General features: G+C 38.6%; 1 protein-coding gene across 7 annotated transcripts in view; it reads left to right on the forward strand.

The window, feature by feature from the left end:
• The window catches only part of HDAC10 (histone deacetylase 10), a 31,284-nt gene extending 15,635 nt beyond the window's left edge, over positions 1-15,649 (forward strand). For 5 of the 7 annotated variants that reach the window (XM_067564339.1, XM_067564340.1, XM_067564343.1 and 2 more), the window contains 9 exons: positions 1,834-1,901; positions 5,473-5,761; positions 6,466-6,556; positions 8,377-8,462; positions 9,091-9,144; positions 11,057-11,141; positions 12,452-12,637; positions 14,501-14,660; positions 15,454-15,649. In XM_067564339.1, the coding sequence (XP_067420440.1) occupies positions 1,834-1,901; positions 5,473-5,761; positions 6,466-6,556; positions 8,377-8,462; positions 9,091-9,144; positions 11,057-11,141; positions 12,452-12,637; positions 14,501-14,660; positions 15,454-15,479 (1,045 nt within the window). In that variant the 3' untranslated portion in view covers positions 15,480-15,649. The remainder of the gene's footprint in view (positions 1-1,833; positions 1,902-5,472; positions 5,762-6,465; positions 6,557-8,376; positions 8,463-9,090; positions 9,145-11,056; positions 11,142-12,451; positions 12,638-14,500; positions 14,661-15,453) is intronic. The other 2 variants (XM_067564338.1, XM_067564342.1) reach the window with 2 other exon arrangements.

Genomic DNA, 15,649 nt, shown 5'->3' on the forward strand with positions numbered 1-15,649 from the left:
GCTCAAAAATAATTAAATAATTTTATGAGGACATTGATAAATACAAATTAAGAAGTTAGACCCCAATTCAAAAAGTACTTAAGCACATGCCTAGCTTTAAGCACTTGAGTAGTTCCATCAATGAGATAGTTAGGCACGTGCTTATAATGCCTTGCTGAATACCTTGCTGAATTAATATGCTGCTAGAATGTATTATTTTTCTGATTCTGATCACTCACACCTCCAAAACGATCAACTTATTTCTGGTTTTGTTTTCCTTTTCTGGTTTTATTTCCAATTAAGGTTAATATCTGAGTGAACTCAGGAGGGGAATTTTTTACCATCTCTATCCTTAGGCCTCATTTCTCTATCGACATTCACCTCAGTCAAGGTTAAACTCAAAATGCCATGAATGGCAATACCAAATAATAACAGACAGTGTGCATTCATCGCTCACCACACACAACATCTAGTCATGAATCTAGACTGTAATATCTTTGGGGCAGCAACTCTCTCTTTACTTACTGTTTGTACAATATCCAGCACAATAAGGCCCTGATCGAGACCTGTAGATGCTACTGTAATACACTGAAATAACAACAATATATGAAAAAGACCTATTGTGTCCAACACTGTGAAATAGCAAAGGAAATATCACTATTTTCTGAGGTCCCAAACCTGTTCTGTGTCTGCCTCTGGTGCCCTTACAGAGCCCTACTGACTTCAAAAGGGCTCCACAAGTGTGTGCATGTGTGGATCTGATTGCAGGATCGATGTCTTAATCTGCTGAAGCAATAGAAAGATGCAAGACAACCAAGTGAAATCCTGTCCTCATTGAAGTCCATGGCAGTTTTGCCATTGACATCTTGGGGACCAGAATTTCACTCAACAGTGTATATGCATAAGTATTTCTAAGGCCATGTCTATACTGATGGCGGCAAATTCGCCGCCGCCAGATCGATCTTTCTGGATCGATTGAGCGGTCAGTTTAGACCCGCTCAACCGATCAGGAAGTCAACACTGGTAAACCACCCCCTCAAGTAGCGTAGCGCTGCGTCGACGGGAACAGCGCAGTGTAGACAGGGCACAGAAGGGAAGCAGAGCAGTTGACTTGAGTTACGCAAGCTACTCTGTGTAGTTTGCATAACTCCCGTCGACTGCCGCCGAATCTCCAGGTAAGTGTAGACCAGAGCTAAGGTGCTCAAAGAGCTGAAAGCAATGTGTCCATGGGTATGTCTATACTGACGGTGGCAAAGTTGCCGCCGTCAGATCGACCTATCTGGATAGATTGAGCAGTCAGTGAAGACTCGCTCAATCAATCCAGAAGTCGATGCTGGTAAACCACCCCCTCAAGTGGCGCAGTGCAGTGAAGATGCCACACAGAAGGGAAGCACAGCAGTCAACATTTAAGCAAGCTACTCTGCATAGCTTGTGTAACTCCTGTCGACTGCCACCGAATCGCTAGGTAAGTATAGACTAGTGCCATGTAATAGAACTGTAATAGAAAATAAACTGTATTATACAGTTCAGCCACTTGGTGGCACTGTGTGAGAAACACCTTATTTGAACTAACTTCAGCGATACTTGGCAGAGCATTAAAGGATCTTATGGTGAACACATCTGGTGTGTATCTTGCTCACAGGAAAGCTCTGTAGCCAGTCCATATCTGGTACAGGACCATAACACTACACATTTTCCTTTCACTTTCTATGGCTGACACTTACAAGTAATCCTTCCAGGTAACATGTCTTTCTTTTTGTTTTTCTAGCCAAGTCTTCTGAAATGGAGTCTTATTTTCAGTGTGGCAAGTAATTTTCATCTGAACTGATGATGCTAATCACTTATCTTTTGTAGTGCTATTGAATCTATACAAAATGTGAGGGCTGCACATAAACCATACTGGAAATGTTTGATGTATGAAGGTAATTGCTGTTCTGTTTGTTTTTGCATACTTGAGATCCAGAAAAGATTTATAATTAATATCCATAGCTTCAAATAAATTAGTTACTTCACAGGATCATTGTGAGGTATCATTATTCAAGGCCAAATTCTCTGCTGGTGTAAATTGGCATAGCTCATAAGAACATAGGAATCGCCACACTGGGCCAGACCAATGGTCTATCTAGCCCAGTATCCTGTCTTCTGACAGTGGCCAATGCCAGGTGCTTCAAAGGGAATGAACAGAACCGGGCAATTATCAAGTGATTCATTCCTTGTAGTCCAGTCCCAACATCTGGCAGTCGAGGCTTAGGGACACTCAGAGCATGGGTTTGCATCCCTGACCATCTTGGCTAATAGCCACTGATGGACCTATCCTCCATTAACTTATCTAATTCATTTTTGAACTCAGTTATAGTTTTGGCTTTCACAACATCCCATGGCAAAGAGTTCCACAGGTTGACAGTGCATTGTGTGAAGAAGTACTTCTTTTTGTTTGTTTTAAACCTGATGCCTATTAATTTCTTTGGGTGACCCCTGGTTCTTGTATTATGTGAGGGGGTAACTAATACTCCCTTTTTCACTTTCTCCATACCATTCATGATTTTATAGACCTCTATCACATTTCCCCTTTGTCATCTCTTTTCCAAGATGAATAGTCCCAATCTTCTTAATCTCTCTGCATATGGAAGCTGTTCCATACCCTTAATCATTTTTGTTGCCTTTCTCTGTACCTTTTCCAATTCTAATATATCTTTTTTGAGATGGGGTAACCAGTACTGCATGCAGTATTCAAGGTGGGGGATGTACCATGGATTTATATAGTGGCATTATCATATTTACTGTCTTATTATCTATCCCTTTCCTAATGGCTCCTAACATTCTATTAGCTTTTTTGACTACTGCTGCACATTGAGCAGATGTTTTCAGAGAACTATCCACAATGACTCCAAGATCTTTCTTTAATGATAACAGCTAATTTAGACCCCATCATTTTATATGTATATTTGGGATTATGTTTTCCAATGTGCATTACTTTGCATTTATCTACACTGAATTTCTTCTACCAGTTTGTTGCCCAGTCGCCCAGCTTTGTAAAATCCCTTTGTAACTCTGCAGTCTGCTTTGGACTTAACCATTTTGAGTAGTTTTGTATCATATGCAAATTTTGCCCCTTACTGTTTACCCCTTTTTCCAGATCATTTATGAATATGTTGAACAGTACTGGTTCCAGGACAGACCCCTCTTGCTATCCTGAAAACTGACCATTTGTTCCTATCCTTTGTTTTCTATCTTTTAACCAGTTACTGATCCAGGAGAGAACCTTCCCTCTTATCCCATGACAGTTTATTTTGCTTAAGAGCCTTTGGTGAGGGACTTTGTCAAAGGCTTTCTGAAAATCCAAGTACACTATATCCACTGGATCACCTTGTCCAGATATTTGTTGACCCCTCAAACAATACTAATAGATTGGTGAGGAATGATTTCCCTTTACAAAAGCCATGTTGACTCTTCCCAATAAATCATGTTTATCTATGTGTCTGGAAATTCTGTTCTTTACTATAGTTTCAACCAATTTGCCTGGTAATGAAGTTAGGTTTACCGGCCTGTAATTGTTATGATCACCTCTGGAGCAGTTTTTTAAAATTGGCATCACATTAGCTATCCTCCAGTCATCTGGTACAGAAGCTGATTTAAGTGATAGGTGACATACCATAGTTGTTAGTTCTGCAATTTCATATTTGCTTTCCTTCAGAACTCTTGAGTGGATGCCATCTGGTCCTGGTGACTTATTACTGTTTAATTTACCAATTTGTTCCAAAACCTCCTCTAATGACACCTCAATCTGGGACAGTTCCTCAGATTCGTCATATAAACGAGAATGTCTCAGGTGTGGGAATCTCCCTCACATCCTCTGTAGTAAAGACCAATGCAAAGAATTCATTTCGCCTCTCTGCAATGGCCCTGTCTTCCTGGAGTGCTCCTTTGGCACTTAAATCATCAAGTGGCTCCACTGATTGTTTGGCAGATATCCTGTTTCTGAAGTACTTATAAAAAAAGTTTGGTGTTAGTTTTTGAGTCTTTTGCTAGTTGCTCTTCAAATTTGTTTTGGCTTCCCTAATTATACTTTTAACACATGACTTGCCAGAGTTTATGCTCCCTTCTATTTTTCTCAGTAGGATTTGACTACAAATTTTTAAAAAAATTTATATTGGCTACAATTTTTAACCACCTCTTTTACTCCATTTATTAGCCATGGTGACATTTTTTTGGTCCCCTTTTTTTTTTAATTTGGGGTATACATTTGAGCCTCTATTATGTTGTCTTTTAAAGTTTCCATGCAGCGTGAGGCATTTCACTCTTGTGAGTGTTCCTTTTAATTTCCTTTTAACTAGCTTCCTCATTTTTGTGTAGTTTCTGAAGTTAAGTATTGCTGTGATGGGTTTCTTTGGTATTCCATCCTCAAGGATGTTTAATTTAATTATACTATGGTCCCTATTACTGAGCGGTTCAGCTATTTTCAGCTCTTGGACCAGATCCTGTGCTTCTCTTAGGACTAAATCAGGAATTGCCTCTCCTCCTGCAGGTTCCAGAGCTAGCTGTTCCAAGAAGCAGTCATTAATGGTGTCTAGAAATTGTATATCTGCATCCTGTCCTGTACTCAGTCAGTATGGAGATAACTGAAATCCACCATTATTATTGAGTTTTCTCCACTGACTTACTTACACCAGCTGAAAATCTGGTTCTCAGTGCCTCAAAAATTCTGTGATGTCCTTGGTTGGAATATGTATGACGGGATGCACAATCAGTACCTGGTCCCCAGTGAGCGAAGCTTCCTCCCTTTGCGTGCTTGCTCAGATTGGATGCTTGACAGACAAAAGGGCAGAGAATGCTTTTGTGAGGGTATGGCAACAGTGTCATAAATCTGTGTTAAATCCCATGCCGAAGTGTATTGTGTATTCTTTTTCTTTTTCTGTTTATGTTAATTTATTTTACTATCTTGTTACAACTACTAGTATATTCCTTGAGACAAAAACCTTGCTAACTGCAACCGGTTTTCTTTTGCTGAATTATTCCACCAATTGAGAGTATTCAAGCGGCACATGTTCTGAAAATATTCCTACCATGTTGCTTATTTTGTTCCTTCTACTGTGGTCCATCACAGCTAACAGTACAGGTTTTAGACTTTTTTAAATTGAGTTTGTTGGATAAAAGCATCATATTTTAGATTATAATTTTTGAGATTTACCCAGATATTCCCAGTGATGTTTACGGCTTTTATTCAAATAGTGATACCCTAAACTGAAGGATGAGTATACCTTTAGGCCCCGATGCTGCAAACACATATGTGCGTAACACATCTGATGAACTCATTGCAATTTACTTAGTTAACCACCTGACCTTATTTGCCTGACCTGCATCAGCTGGGCAAATATACTCTGCTATGGTAAATAAATGCAATTACATGTAAATATGGCAAACATTTTTAGTGTCCAGGAATTATACTTCTGTTTTATGATACTTGTGAAACCAAAAAATGCATTTTTTTTCTAGAAGCAACTCCTTTACAAGATCTTAGCACCAAATCACAACAGATGATGGAGGCTGAGCTAATTCAAACGAGTACACATCCCGTAGCAGAACAAGCAGTTGGGACGGCTAACAGTGATGAAGTCATCAAAACAGACAGGTTTTTGGAGTCACACATGAAAAAAATTCTCTTTCCAGTGCCTCCTGTTAAAACAGCAGCAGCAATTGTCTCTAAAGCTGATGCACATTTGCTACCAATATTAGTTCAAGTGGAGATGGAAATGAATGCACAACAACTGAAAACTCTTATCAGGTTGGCCTTATTTATGTGGCTGTCAATTTAATGTTGAGGAGAGGGCATGATATAGTGATTTGACCGCAGGCCTGGAAACCAGTGACTCTTGTCTTCTAATCCTAGTTCTCTGATAACTAATTTTCTCTTTGGCGTTGGCCTTACTTAACCTCTTCCTCAGTTTCTCCATCTGCAAAATGGGGTAAATAATATTTACCTCCCATGTCAGTAAAGCTGTTTGTAGAGCTTGTCAGAACATTTGCAACTAACTGTAATTTCATCAAATATACTGGTTTTTTCAAAGCTGAAACATTTTGCAGAAACATATTGATTTAAATAAAGTTTGCAGCAGGAAGTTTTCTGAGGTCCAGAGTTCTCTGTTCACTTCTGACCAGAGAGAGGGAGAGAGAGACCTGAATTGAAAACCTGAGCTTTTCAATCCATAAACAACTGTTTTGACACAGTTCTGTTTTGAAGAGTGTCCCAAAGGGTTTTGTGGAGTGAAAACAAAGTTCAAGACCTCAAAAATTGTGAAACAGAATTGTCATCCCCTAGCCAACCCTAGCTCTTTAAGCATGAACATGTAGCGCCTATGTAATGCTTTACAGGCATTTACTAATTACCATTACTACTGAAAAGCACCCTGTAACTATACTATGCAGAATATAACAGATTATTATTCCTAACCCAATCTTTTAGTTAGTTTTAAAAAATTTATTTTACAGCGGAGTTGATGCAGAGCTTGTGACGGAAGAGAAAGCTTTACTCTCTCTTCAAAACATGGTGGCTGTCCTAGATAAAATACTAAAGAAGGAGGTAATATAAACTGCCTTGATTGTTTTCTACATTTCTTCTGCTCTTTGATTTTTCTTCAGTGTTAGCCCAATATTAGTGTTATCTTTTCCTACCCTGCTAGTCTCAGGACTAATCTACACTAGAAGCGCTACATTGGCGCAGCTGCATTTCTTGAGGATGTTCTATGCCAATGGGAGGGAGCTCTTCCTTCAGCAGAATAAATCTACCTCTGGGAGAGGCAGTAGCTATAGCGCTATCCACACCAGGACTTAAGTCAGTGTAACTTACATCGCTTGGGGGGTGGCTTATTCACACCTCTGAGTGATGTAAATTATACCAAAGTAAGTGGTAATGTAGACCTGGCCCTGGTCAGATTGTATCTATGTTAAAATTGTGCTCATTTACTAGAGTAAATGTGAAAGATGAGAAAATGTATATGAACAGCGGCTTATTTCAGAAATGTTTTGGATTGTGTTTGATCAAGATTGCACCCTGGGTAGGGGCATATGAGGGAGCAAGAATCCCCTTTGTGCATTAGGGCTACCCAGATCATTGCTCTGGCTCTCAAGGGAGTGCGGAGGGCTGTGCACTAGATGCTTTGTGCAAAACTGGGTGGGGGAGAAGGTAAAATCGTGGCTATGCAAACAGGAGTATGTTGCACCCCATAAAGGAGTGTCACAAATTATTTCTTTCCCAGTGCACGCTGGGAAGAATTTTGCCTTTTGGTCCTACCATTAGGGCAAAGCAGGTGAGCATCACCCCTTACTTTGGGTTGCATGTTAAATGCACAGTTTAGCCCTTTATGATTATTTCTGTTGGTGTCTGAATAACTGTTTACTCAGAACTGAGCTTTTCTCTATGTTTAACTTTTTAGTGAAGCAATAATCCTCTTTGTTTTGTTTAAAACATCACAATGTATTGCCATGAAAATTAATGTGATTGCCTAAATTCAGCATGATGACTTCATTGCAAACTTTCCCTCTGGATGAAAGTCTCATTCTAAAACGCAGGAAAGTAACTGTCAAAATGACCCCTTCTTACTCTGCTTTCTGCTATTTCTTGTTGAGAGTCATATTTGCAGCTGTTAGTGGCAAAAGTAAGTTTAATGATGTCTGCTAATGTTACAGACCCCACTGCATCTCTGGGAGAGAGCTGGATTCTACACCAATCAAGAGATCTAATTGCAGCTGGAGAACCTTTATTGTTCAAAATTCATAATCCAGAGAGTTCCCAGCTTGACTTTCAAATTCCAGTCTGATCTTGCTATGTTGGAAATTGGGAAAACCTCTTTTTTCATTCCATATTTATTTACAGTTTAAGACATTAGAGACATTTGCTAATTAATCCCTTTACAGGTATTTTACAGATAGAGAGACAAGACGGTGACGTGACTTGGCCAAGATCACAATGACAGTGACAGTTAGAATTAGAACTCAGGACAGCCTGATTCCCAGACCACCGTTAGTTCCTCCTGAGCACTGCCTACTTGTAAACTATGTAGATTTGATCCATAAGACAATGAGAAAAAATAAACATGGAAGCCAATGGTGCCATTTTTACAGAGTCACTTTTCAGCATAAAACTGCACTTTTAAATAAATTGCCAATCAGAACAACTATGTAGCATAACAGCCATATACATCCTCTTTGCAGGTAGTAGAAGACAAAGACTTTTACCAAATCTTGTCAGGATACAGCATTAATGTTTCTTTCACCCAGCCGTAGATTTGTTTGCATTTAAGTTTAATATATAGACAAAAAGAGGTTCAATTGGTACACATTTTAAAAAATGGTATGATATAGGATTTATTATGCTTTATTAATACAAAAATTTATTTTTAGGTGTGCAATGGAATTGCAGAATCACCTGTGGCTTCTGTTTCCACTACTGTTGCACTAAAGCACTGCATTGGTTTCGGATTACAAAGGTGGGTTGTGCTCGTTGCATATGGCGCTCTTTTATAAAATTTGAAAATGTGATACAAGTTTATAAACTAGAATGGGCTGCCTTTAAAATGTTTTATTTGCCTCTGTAATGAAAACATATCACCTCAATACGTGTAGCATTGCCTATACTAAATATAGGCAACCCTGTGAATGTGGCGATTAAAGCTATCTAGTTATCAAAGGCAAAATTCAGATTTTATTGGTCCTGTCGAATAACAGTTTTTCTACCTTGGTTTTTGATTGCCTCAGTCCCCATTTTTTTTTTTTTTTTGCCAGCCTGTAGTTTTCTTTGTATTTTGTCCTGAGCTGCCATGAACCCATATGCTATCATACTGTTTTCATGTTGCTAATGGGCCAAATTCAGAGCAGATCAACAGTCGTTTATTATTTTTTCTGGATTCAGTTCTCTTCCACACATGTGAATCCCTTAGCCAAATGGCCACATTATCAGATTTTCTCTTGTACTGATCACTTAACTGCACTGCGTGTTTTAAAAAGTTAGAAATTTATAAATGTTAGTTTTGTGTGTGTGTGAGAGAGAGAGTGGGTGTATATACACGTGTGTATATATATAAACACACATGCATAATTATTCTTTGTGTTCTGTAGAGTGCTCTGCATAGTTGTGGGAGACATGGATCTTGAACTTGACTTAGATGATGGGTAAGGTTTTCCATTCATTTCAGGTGATTAAATCCCAAAGGATCATTTATAAGTGATTCTAGGTGCACGTATGCCTGATGAAACCTGTATTAAATGACTACCCAAGCCCCCGCCAAACATTAGTTGTTTAATGGAGTTGATCATCTAATAAAGTTGGGGCCAAATTATATTCAGTATATTTAGGGATACTTTGGGGTAGTCTCTAAAGACAGAAGATTGCCTTATAAGGGTTGTTTTACATAGGTTTTGCTGTAGGTTTAAAGTATAATCATTTTTTATATTATTTAGAATTGAGATTGAGATGACAGACTATTTAAAAAAGGACCTAAAAAGAGCAATGTGTGATAGGAGATAAAATGTATTGCTGTTAATCACAGATGTTTTATTAAAGTCACTAAGAGCCCAGCACAGGTGAATGTGATGGTGGGGAGAGGGCACAAAATACCTTCTGCATTCACACTCATGTGCCCCAGCACAGGGGCCAGATACATTCCCAGTCCTTGTTTGAGGTAATGCCAGCTCCAGACTAGAATAAAAGTGAAACTAGCCACAACAAAGTGTCAGAGCCATGGTCACACCCTCCTGAACAAACAATAGAAATGGCACCATGCTTAGGAACTGTACGATGCACGCTGTAAAAAGGTTAACAGGGGTCGTCTTGCCTATGCTCATCTGTAGCTCTAAACTCAGTGGGTCTCTGTGCTCTAGATCTCTGGATTCTCTGAATCTGCATGAGGAGAGGAAGAAGCAGGACTGGGTAGACAGCGAGGAGTGGGTATCATTTCTCACTCAGCTCTACAATTTATCCACAAAATAGTTATGTTATCTTTTCCATGGGGCTCTCTCCATGACAAGGACCTTTCTTTGAGGGGATTCTCTAGCCAGCCATGCCATGGGGAATGGGAAGCTACCAGGGCACAGAGCAACTGCAGAGACACAAGACTTCCCTGCTACTGGCTGCAGCCTACCATTGTTCCCCCAGAATCCATGTGGTTCGCAGGGGACACTCTCCATCTGAGTCACCTCCCATGGGTTTTACCATGTGGTGGGGTTCTTCGTGGAAATCCCAGCGGAGGAAGGGCTCAGATTCCCAACGGTATTTAGGCTCCTAACTTCCACTGAAATCAGTGATTGAAATTCAGATGATTTCAGTGGAAGTTAGGAGCCTAAATATCTTTGAGGATCTGGATTGATATGCCCACACATGCTCATTACAGAGCTGTGCCTTAAAGATGCAGTCTCTCCCAAAATGTGTACAAAATACTATGTAGAAATTGAATTTGCTAAACGTTATCAAATGAACTACTTCAGAATTAGAACCTCGAATTAGAATTAGAAGACAAGTTTCTTGTTGTTGGTACTGCAGTAGGCATACTGTGTTTGTACAGAACCTAGCACAACGGGATCCTAATAAATAATAATAATGCTATGTGGAGGTTCGTGGGGCATGCCAATTGGTACGTTAATTTTGCTATTGTCAGAGTAGTTATTTCTTTATTGTATATTATGAAAATATACTTGCTAATCATCTGGGGGGGGGAGACAAAAAGCACAATTCTTTATTGAAGGCCAACTTTCCATATCGATATCCAGCTTCTCCAGCTCCTCTTTTCATTCAAAGTGGCTTGACCAATATTTTTTTAAAACTTTTAATGCAAAGAATTTACTTTATTGAGATTTCAGTTTTAACTGGTATTGACCTTCTTTATGATTACTTTTCCTAATTTAAACAAGGGACTACAATGATTCAGAAGTGTTTACTGTTGAGATAAATTTGAGATCAGATTTGCATAAGCAACCACGAATATCATCCAAAGAATGATTTTTAATATCCACTTTCACTAATTTTAGTAGTATTTATTATCTCATTAGAAGTTGTTGGTGAAATATGAAATGTATTTTTTATCTACAGAAAAATACTTTTGATAAATATTTGCCAGAAACGAAGATCTGAAAAGACCAACTCTAAATATCATATCTCTCTGCACTGGAAAGAGGTACATAAAAAAATTTTGGAAACCAAATAAGTTAATGGACATTTGTTTCTTTTTAACTAAGTTAAGACAGAATCAAATATATTTACTAGTTCATAAAACTGGCACTAATGTCTAAGGGCTGGTCAACACTACACACTTAGGTCAGCGTCTACGCTACTGCCTTCCTTCCGCCGATGTAAATGCCCTATTACATAATAAGTCCACCTCCACAAGAGGCTTGTAAGGCTTACCTGGGTGTAGTTAGCGCAATGCAGTCTCTGTGTAGACATTGTGTCCTTTACATTGGCTGTTAGCTGTCTTGGCTTCTGGTGTGTAATTGACAAGAAAGCCAGGCAGCTAGAGCCCAGCAGCCCCACGCTCCTCTGAAGACCTGGGCGGTTGGACCCTACTCCTGACTGTGAGCCAAGGTGAAAAGCCTGGGTGGCTTCTCCCTCTACTGCTCCCTGGGAGCTGGGATGAGAAGCTTGGGTAGCTTCACACCCCAGAGAGGGGGGCAGCCTTGTCAATTTCATGGCTGTCTCAGCAATAAAATTGACAAGGCTGCCAGGCTCTGGGTGGGGAGCAGGCAGGTGGGTCAGAAAAGCTGGGGCAGCTGGACTTCCCCCGCTCCCAGTGAGGAATAGGGAGTGTGTGTATGTGGGGAAAGCCCGTCAGCAGCCTGTGGGGCAGCCAGGCTCCCAGAAGGGAGCTGCCAGTAGAGCTGAGAGACCGGACTCTCAGCTCCCCACACTGCCTCTCTTAGTTCGGTGGAAGCGCTCCATGTGCACATGAGCCACCCCAGTAATTACTGCCGTGGCTGTAAGTCGAGCTAATATAGGTTGACTTATATTTCTAGTTTCGACATACCCTAAGATTTTCTGTTTGATTCACATTTTTCCTAATGATATTGGGAGGGAAATTTCAAAGGTACAAATGAGAATTAGGTACCTAACTGCCATTGGGCCTTTGAAAATCTCCCCTTTTAGGTTTTTTTTTGCTATTTGCATACAGTGCATTTTAGGCACCACAACTGTGATAGCTTGACGAAGTTTAAAACGACCTCTGACACTGGTCCTGGAGGGGTGGAGTTGTAATGAAAGGGGAAATAAATCATGCTGTGTAATTATGTTGTGTAATACAATGAATGATTCATATAAAAATAGGAAAACTACATGGGATCAGACAAATATCCAGTTTCCAGCAGTGATCTATACTAGAAGCTTTTTGTAGTCCTTCTCCTTTATCTCCTGGGTTTTGGTTGTTTTTTTTTTGTAAATCTCTGGTTTGGAGTTCCACATAAATGTTAAGCTGTTTTCTGTTTCTTGTTAAAGGATGGTGAGAAAAACAATTTCTCTTCTGCTGTACTTGGATTCATTCTTCCTGTAGCTTATAGCTATCAACCTGACTTACTGATAATAGTATTTGGACCAAACAGGAGCATTGGTATCAATGGGGTTTCTCTGCTTACTAGTTTACTGCAAGGATTAGCCAAGTCCCAAAGTCTTGTGGTAATTCAGGTAAGAAGTGGCACTAATCTTGATTACCCTAAAATCCTTTTAGTTGACAAAGAGAAAATATTCTAATTAAGCACCTTTGTCTTAAGTAGAAGTAGCAGCAGACTGTCAGCATCCTCATTATCAGAGCCACACCAAAATACATTGTGCTGGGAGATATTTGATTTTATTTGGCTAATTTACTTTAAAATAACAAAAACAAAACAGGAATATTTTTAAAAAAAATTCTATATAGAAGAAGCCCATCTAATGGTAAGAGCATGTGTGTGGCCTTGTCCAAGAGACTAAGGGTCAGAATTTGTGAAGGCATTTAGGTGCAGTTATAAAGATATAAAGATGCAGATAGATGCCTACTGACATTTTCAGAATCACCTCTGCATTGAACTCAATGGGGGTTAGGCACCAAGTTATTTTTGAAGATTGCACTAGACACCTATCTTTAAGCACCCAAATACCTTTACAAATCTGGCTTTTTCTCTCCTCCACATGTGTAAAACAGGAATAATACTGCTTTCTTACCACAAAGGTGTTATGCACCTTAACTCTTTTTAAAACCCTTTAAGATAATTGATGGAAGGTGCTATTATAAGTACAAAGTAGTAGCAGAACTACAGATCAGAAAAGAAGCAAAGTGAACAAAAGGAAAAAGTGGAAAATGTAAGTTACCATGAATCCATTTACAGATATACTGACAAGTATTTATGTGGGGTAAATGTATCATTTATTTATTGTTTTAATGTAATTAAATACATTAAATGGAATCTCTTTCCTAGAAACTGCCCCACTTAGGAACATGTTATTTATCAAGGTGTCACTTAAGTGATCTTACCATATTTTATTCTACACTTCTCCAGAATTTTCTTTAAATTTACTGTGCTATGATATTTAAATTTTGTGAACTAAAATAATGTGTACATTGATAAACAGTATACTGAAACATTAGTATATTTGTGCACACTGATTAGGAGCATGCTGCTGGGAAAAATTATTGGGAATCTGAAGGGTAGGCTAAGAGAAATGGAAGAGGAGCTTGGATGGACATGTGAGCCTCTAGTGAATGACTGAAACAAACAGATTCATATTAACACTTAGCAGGCAGTTCCTATAATAAAAATGTGGAGATTTTATATAGAGTGCTTGGCTTCTTAGAAGAACCAAAATCCATGTTATCCCTTTTAAATGAAATTCAGTAACATTATTGAAGATTGAAAATAATTGGTCATGCTCTTCACCATAAATCACGATGACCACAGAATGCTTTCAATGACTCTTTAACATTGATTTAAACTAGTGGTTCCCAATCCACAGCCCAATCAACACACAGCTGCGGCCCATGTGACATCCGCAGAGCCATACAGGGAGTATATATATTGGGTAGATGCAGCCCGCATAACACATAGAGAGCTGCATATGTGGCCCACAATAGTAAATAGGTTGCGATCCAATGATTTAAACTGTTAAAATATTCCAGCAAATATTTAAAATGTCATTATTGGTCAAAGCAAAATAAATTACTGTTTATTAGTGATGGAAAATAGTGTTCCATGAAGTAAACAAGCCCTATTTTCCTCCATTTTTTTCCATCTTTAATTCTCTATTATTTCTTTTGTCTCGTAAAAGATTAACTGAGAGGTCATGTGTATTGTGAGATAAATTAGTTCTGTAGGAGTTCACAGCATGAATTCCTTCTTTATCTGCTTCAGAAACAATTCCTTCATTGGTAACACTTTCCGACTTGAAAACTGAAAGTTGTTCATTCTTACTACTGATGCTGTCAACTTCATTACAATAGGTTATTTTAAAACATTGCATTCTGTTGTTGAAACAAATCAAAGTCTGCTTCACCACCACATTTTTTAAAAATAGGACACAGAAATAAAACTAGTGCAAAGTGTGGCCAAAGCCTTAACAGCTGTTTCTACACCTGACTTTGGAGCCTATGCACCTGCTTCCCAAGAAAATGTACTTGAAATAAAACGATTAAGAGACCAACTTCAACAGGAATGGAAAATGCTTCAGTGTTCAGGTAAGTAATCTGTTTGTAGTTCCAATTCTTGGTTCTGTGGCCACGATTCTGAAAAAAGCTATAAACTTACTAAGGGTTCAGTCGTGTACCAGTAAATTCAATAGAAGCCCTTAAATGCCTGGTGAGATCTGTCTTCCTCACATCACTGAAGTAAAAAAGCACTGAATTCAATACCAGAGCAGCCGTATAGAACATGGAAGGCAGCCACTTCAAGTATTTAATGTAGTTTTCATACCAAATATTGTATATTCAAGGAACAATTAAGAGACACAGGCTCTGAATCTGTTAACCTTTTTCAGAATTTGGCTCAAAGTCTTCTAAAACTTATTCATCCACTTACTTATTCTCACATTAATAGTCCCATTGAACTTCATAGGGTCTACTCATGTACTTAAATTTAAGCATATATATAAGTATTTGCAGAATCTGAGTCTGTGTTGGTACAGGACTCTGACTTTAGTAGGGAAATATGCTTTCCAAGCATCTGGACTCACAAATTTGGTTTCTTGAATGTTTTTCATATGGAACCACAAGTATAGTCAATCCATCAGATTTAAACACTCTCTACTAAATATATTTTGTTTTGTTTTGGAAGGGAGAGGAAGGGAACAAGTTTAGACAAACAAAATTAAAAATGGGGATGCAAACAACTCCCCAAAAGACTGCAGCTATTTGTGGAAGTGGTTGAGATCATATGACCAACTCAGATAGACAGTAAAAACGTAATCTGGATATTTGGGATTCTGCTGTGTATCTTAACTAATAATTGTGCTTTTGTTTTTTCTCTTTGTAGTAAAGGACTGGATTTCTGGAACCTGAGGTCACTTGACTACCTTTAGGCTCTCTAATTTGACACATTTCATCATAACAGAACAAAAAAATATGTTTTATTTTAAATTAGCAAACAAAAAGATTGTCAAACCACAACCATAGCAAGAGCCATTCACAGTTGTTTTGACTTTTTTATTAAATATTTTTGTTAAAAAGGG

This window comes from Emydura macquarii, unplaced genomic scaffold (genome assembly GCF_026122565.2).
Source record: "Emydura macquarii macquarii isolate MOO-44397 ecotype Brisbane River unplaced genomic scaffold, CSIRO-AGI_Emac_v2 contig_2636, whole genome shotgun sequence".
In the NCBI taxonomy this organism is placed as follows: domain Eukaryota; kingdom Metazoa; phylum Chordata; order Testudines; family Chelidae; genus Emydura; species Emydura macquarii.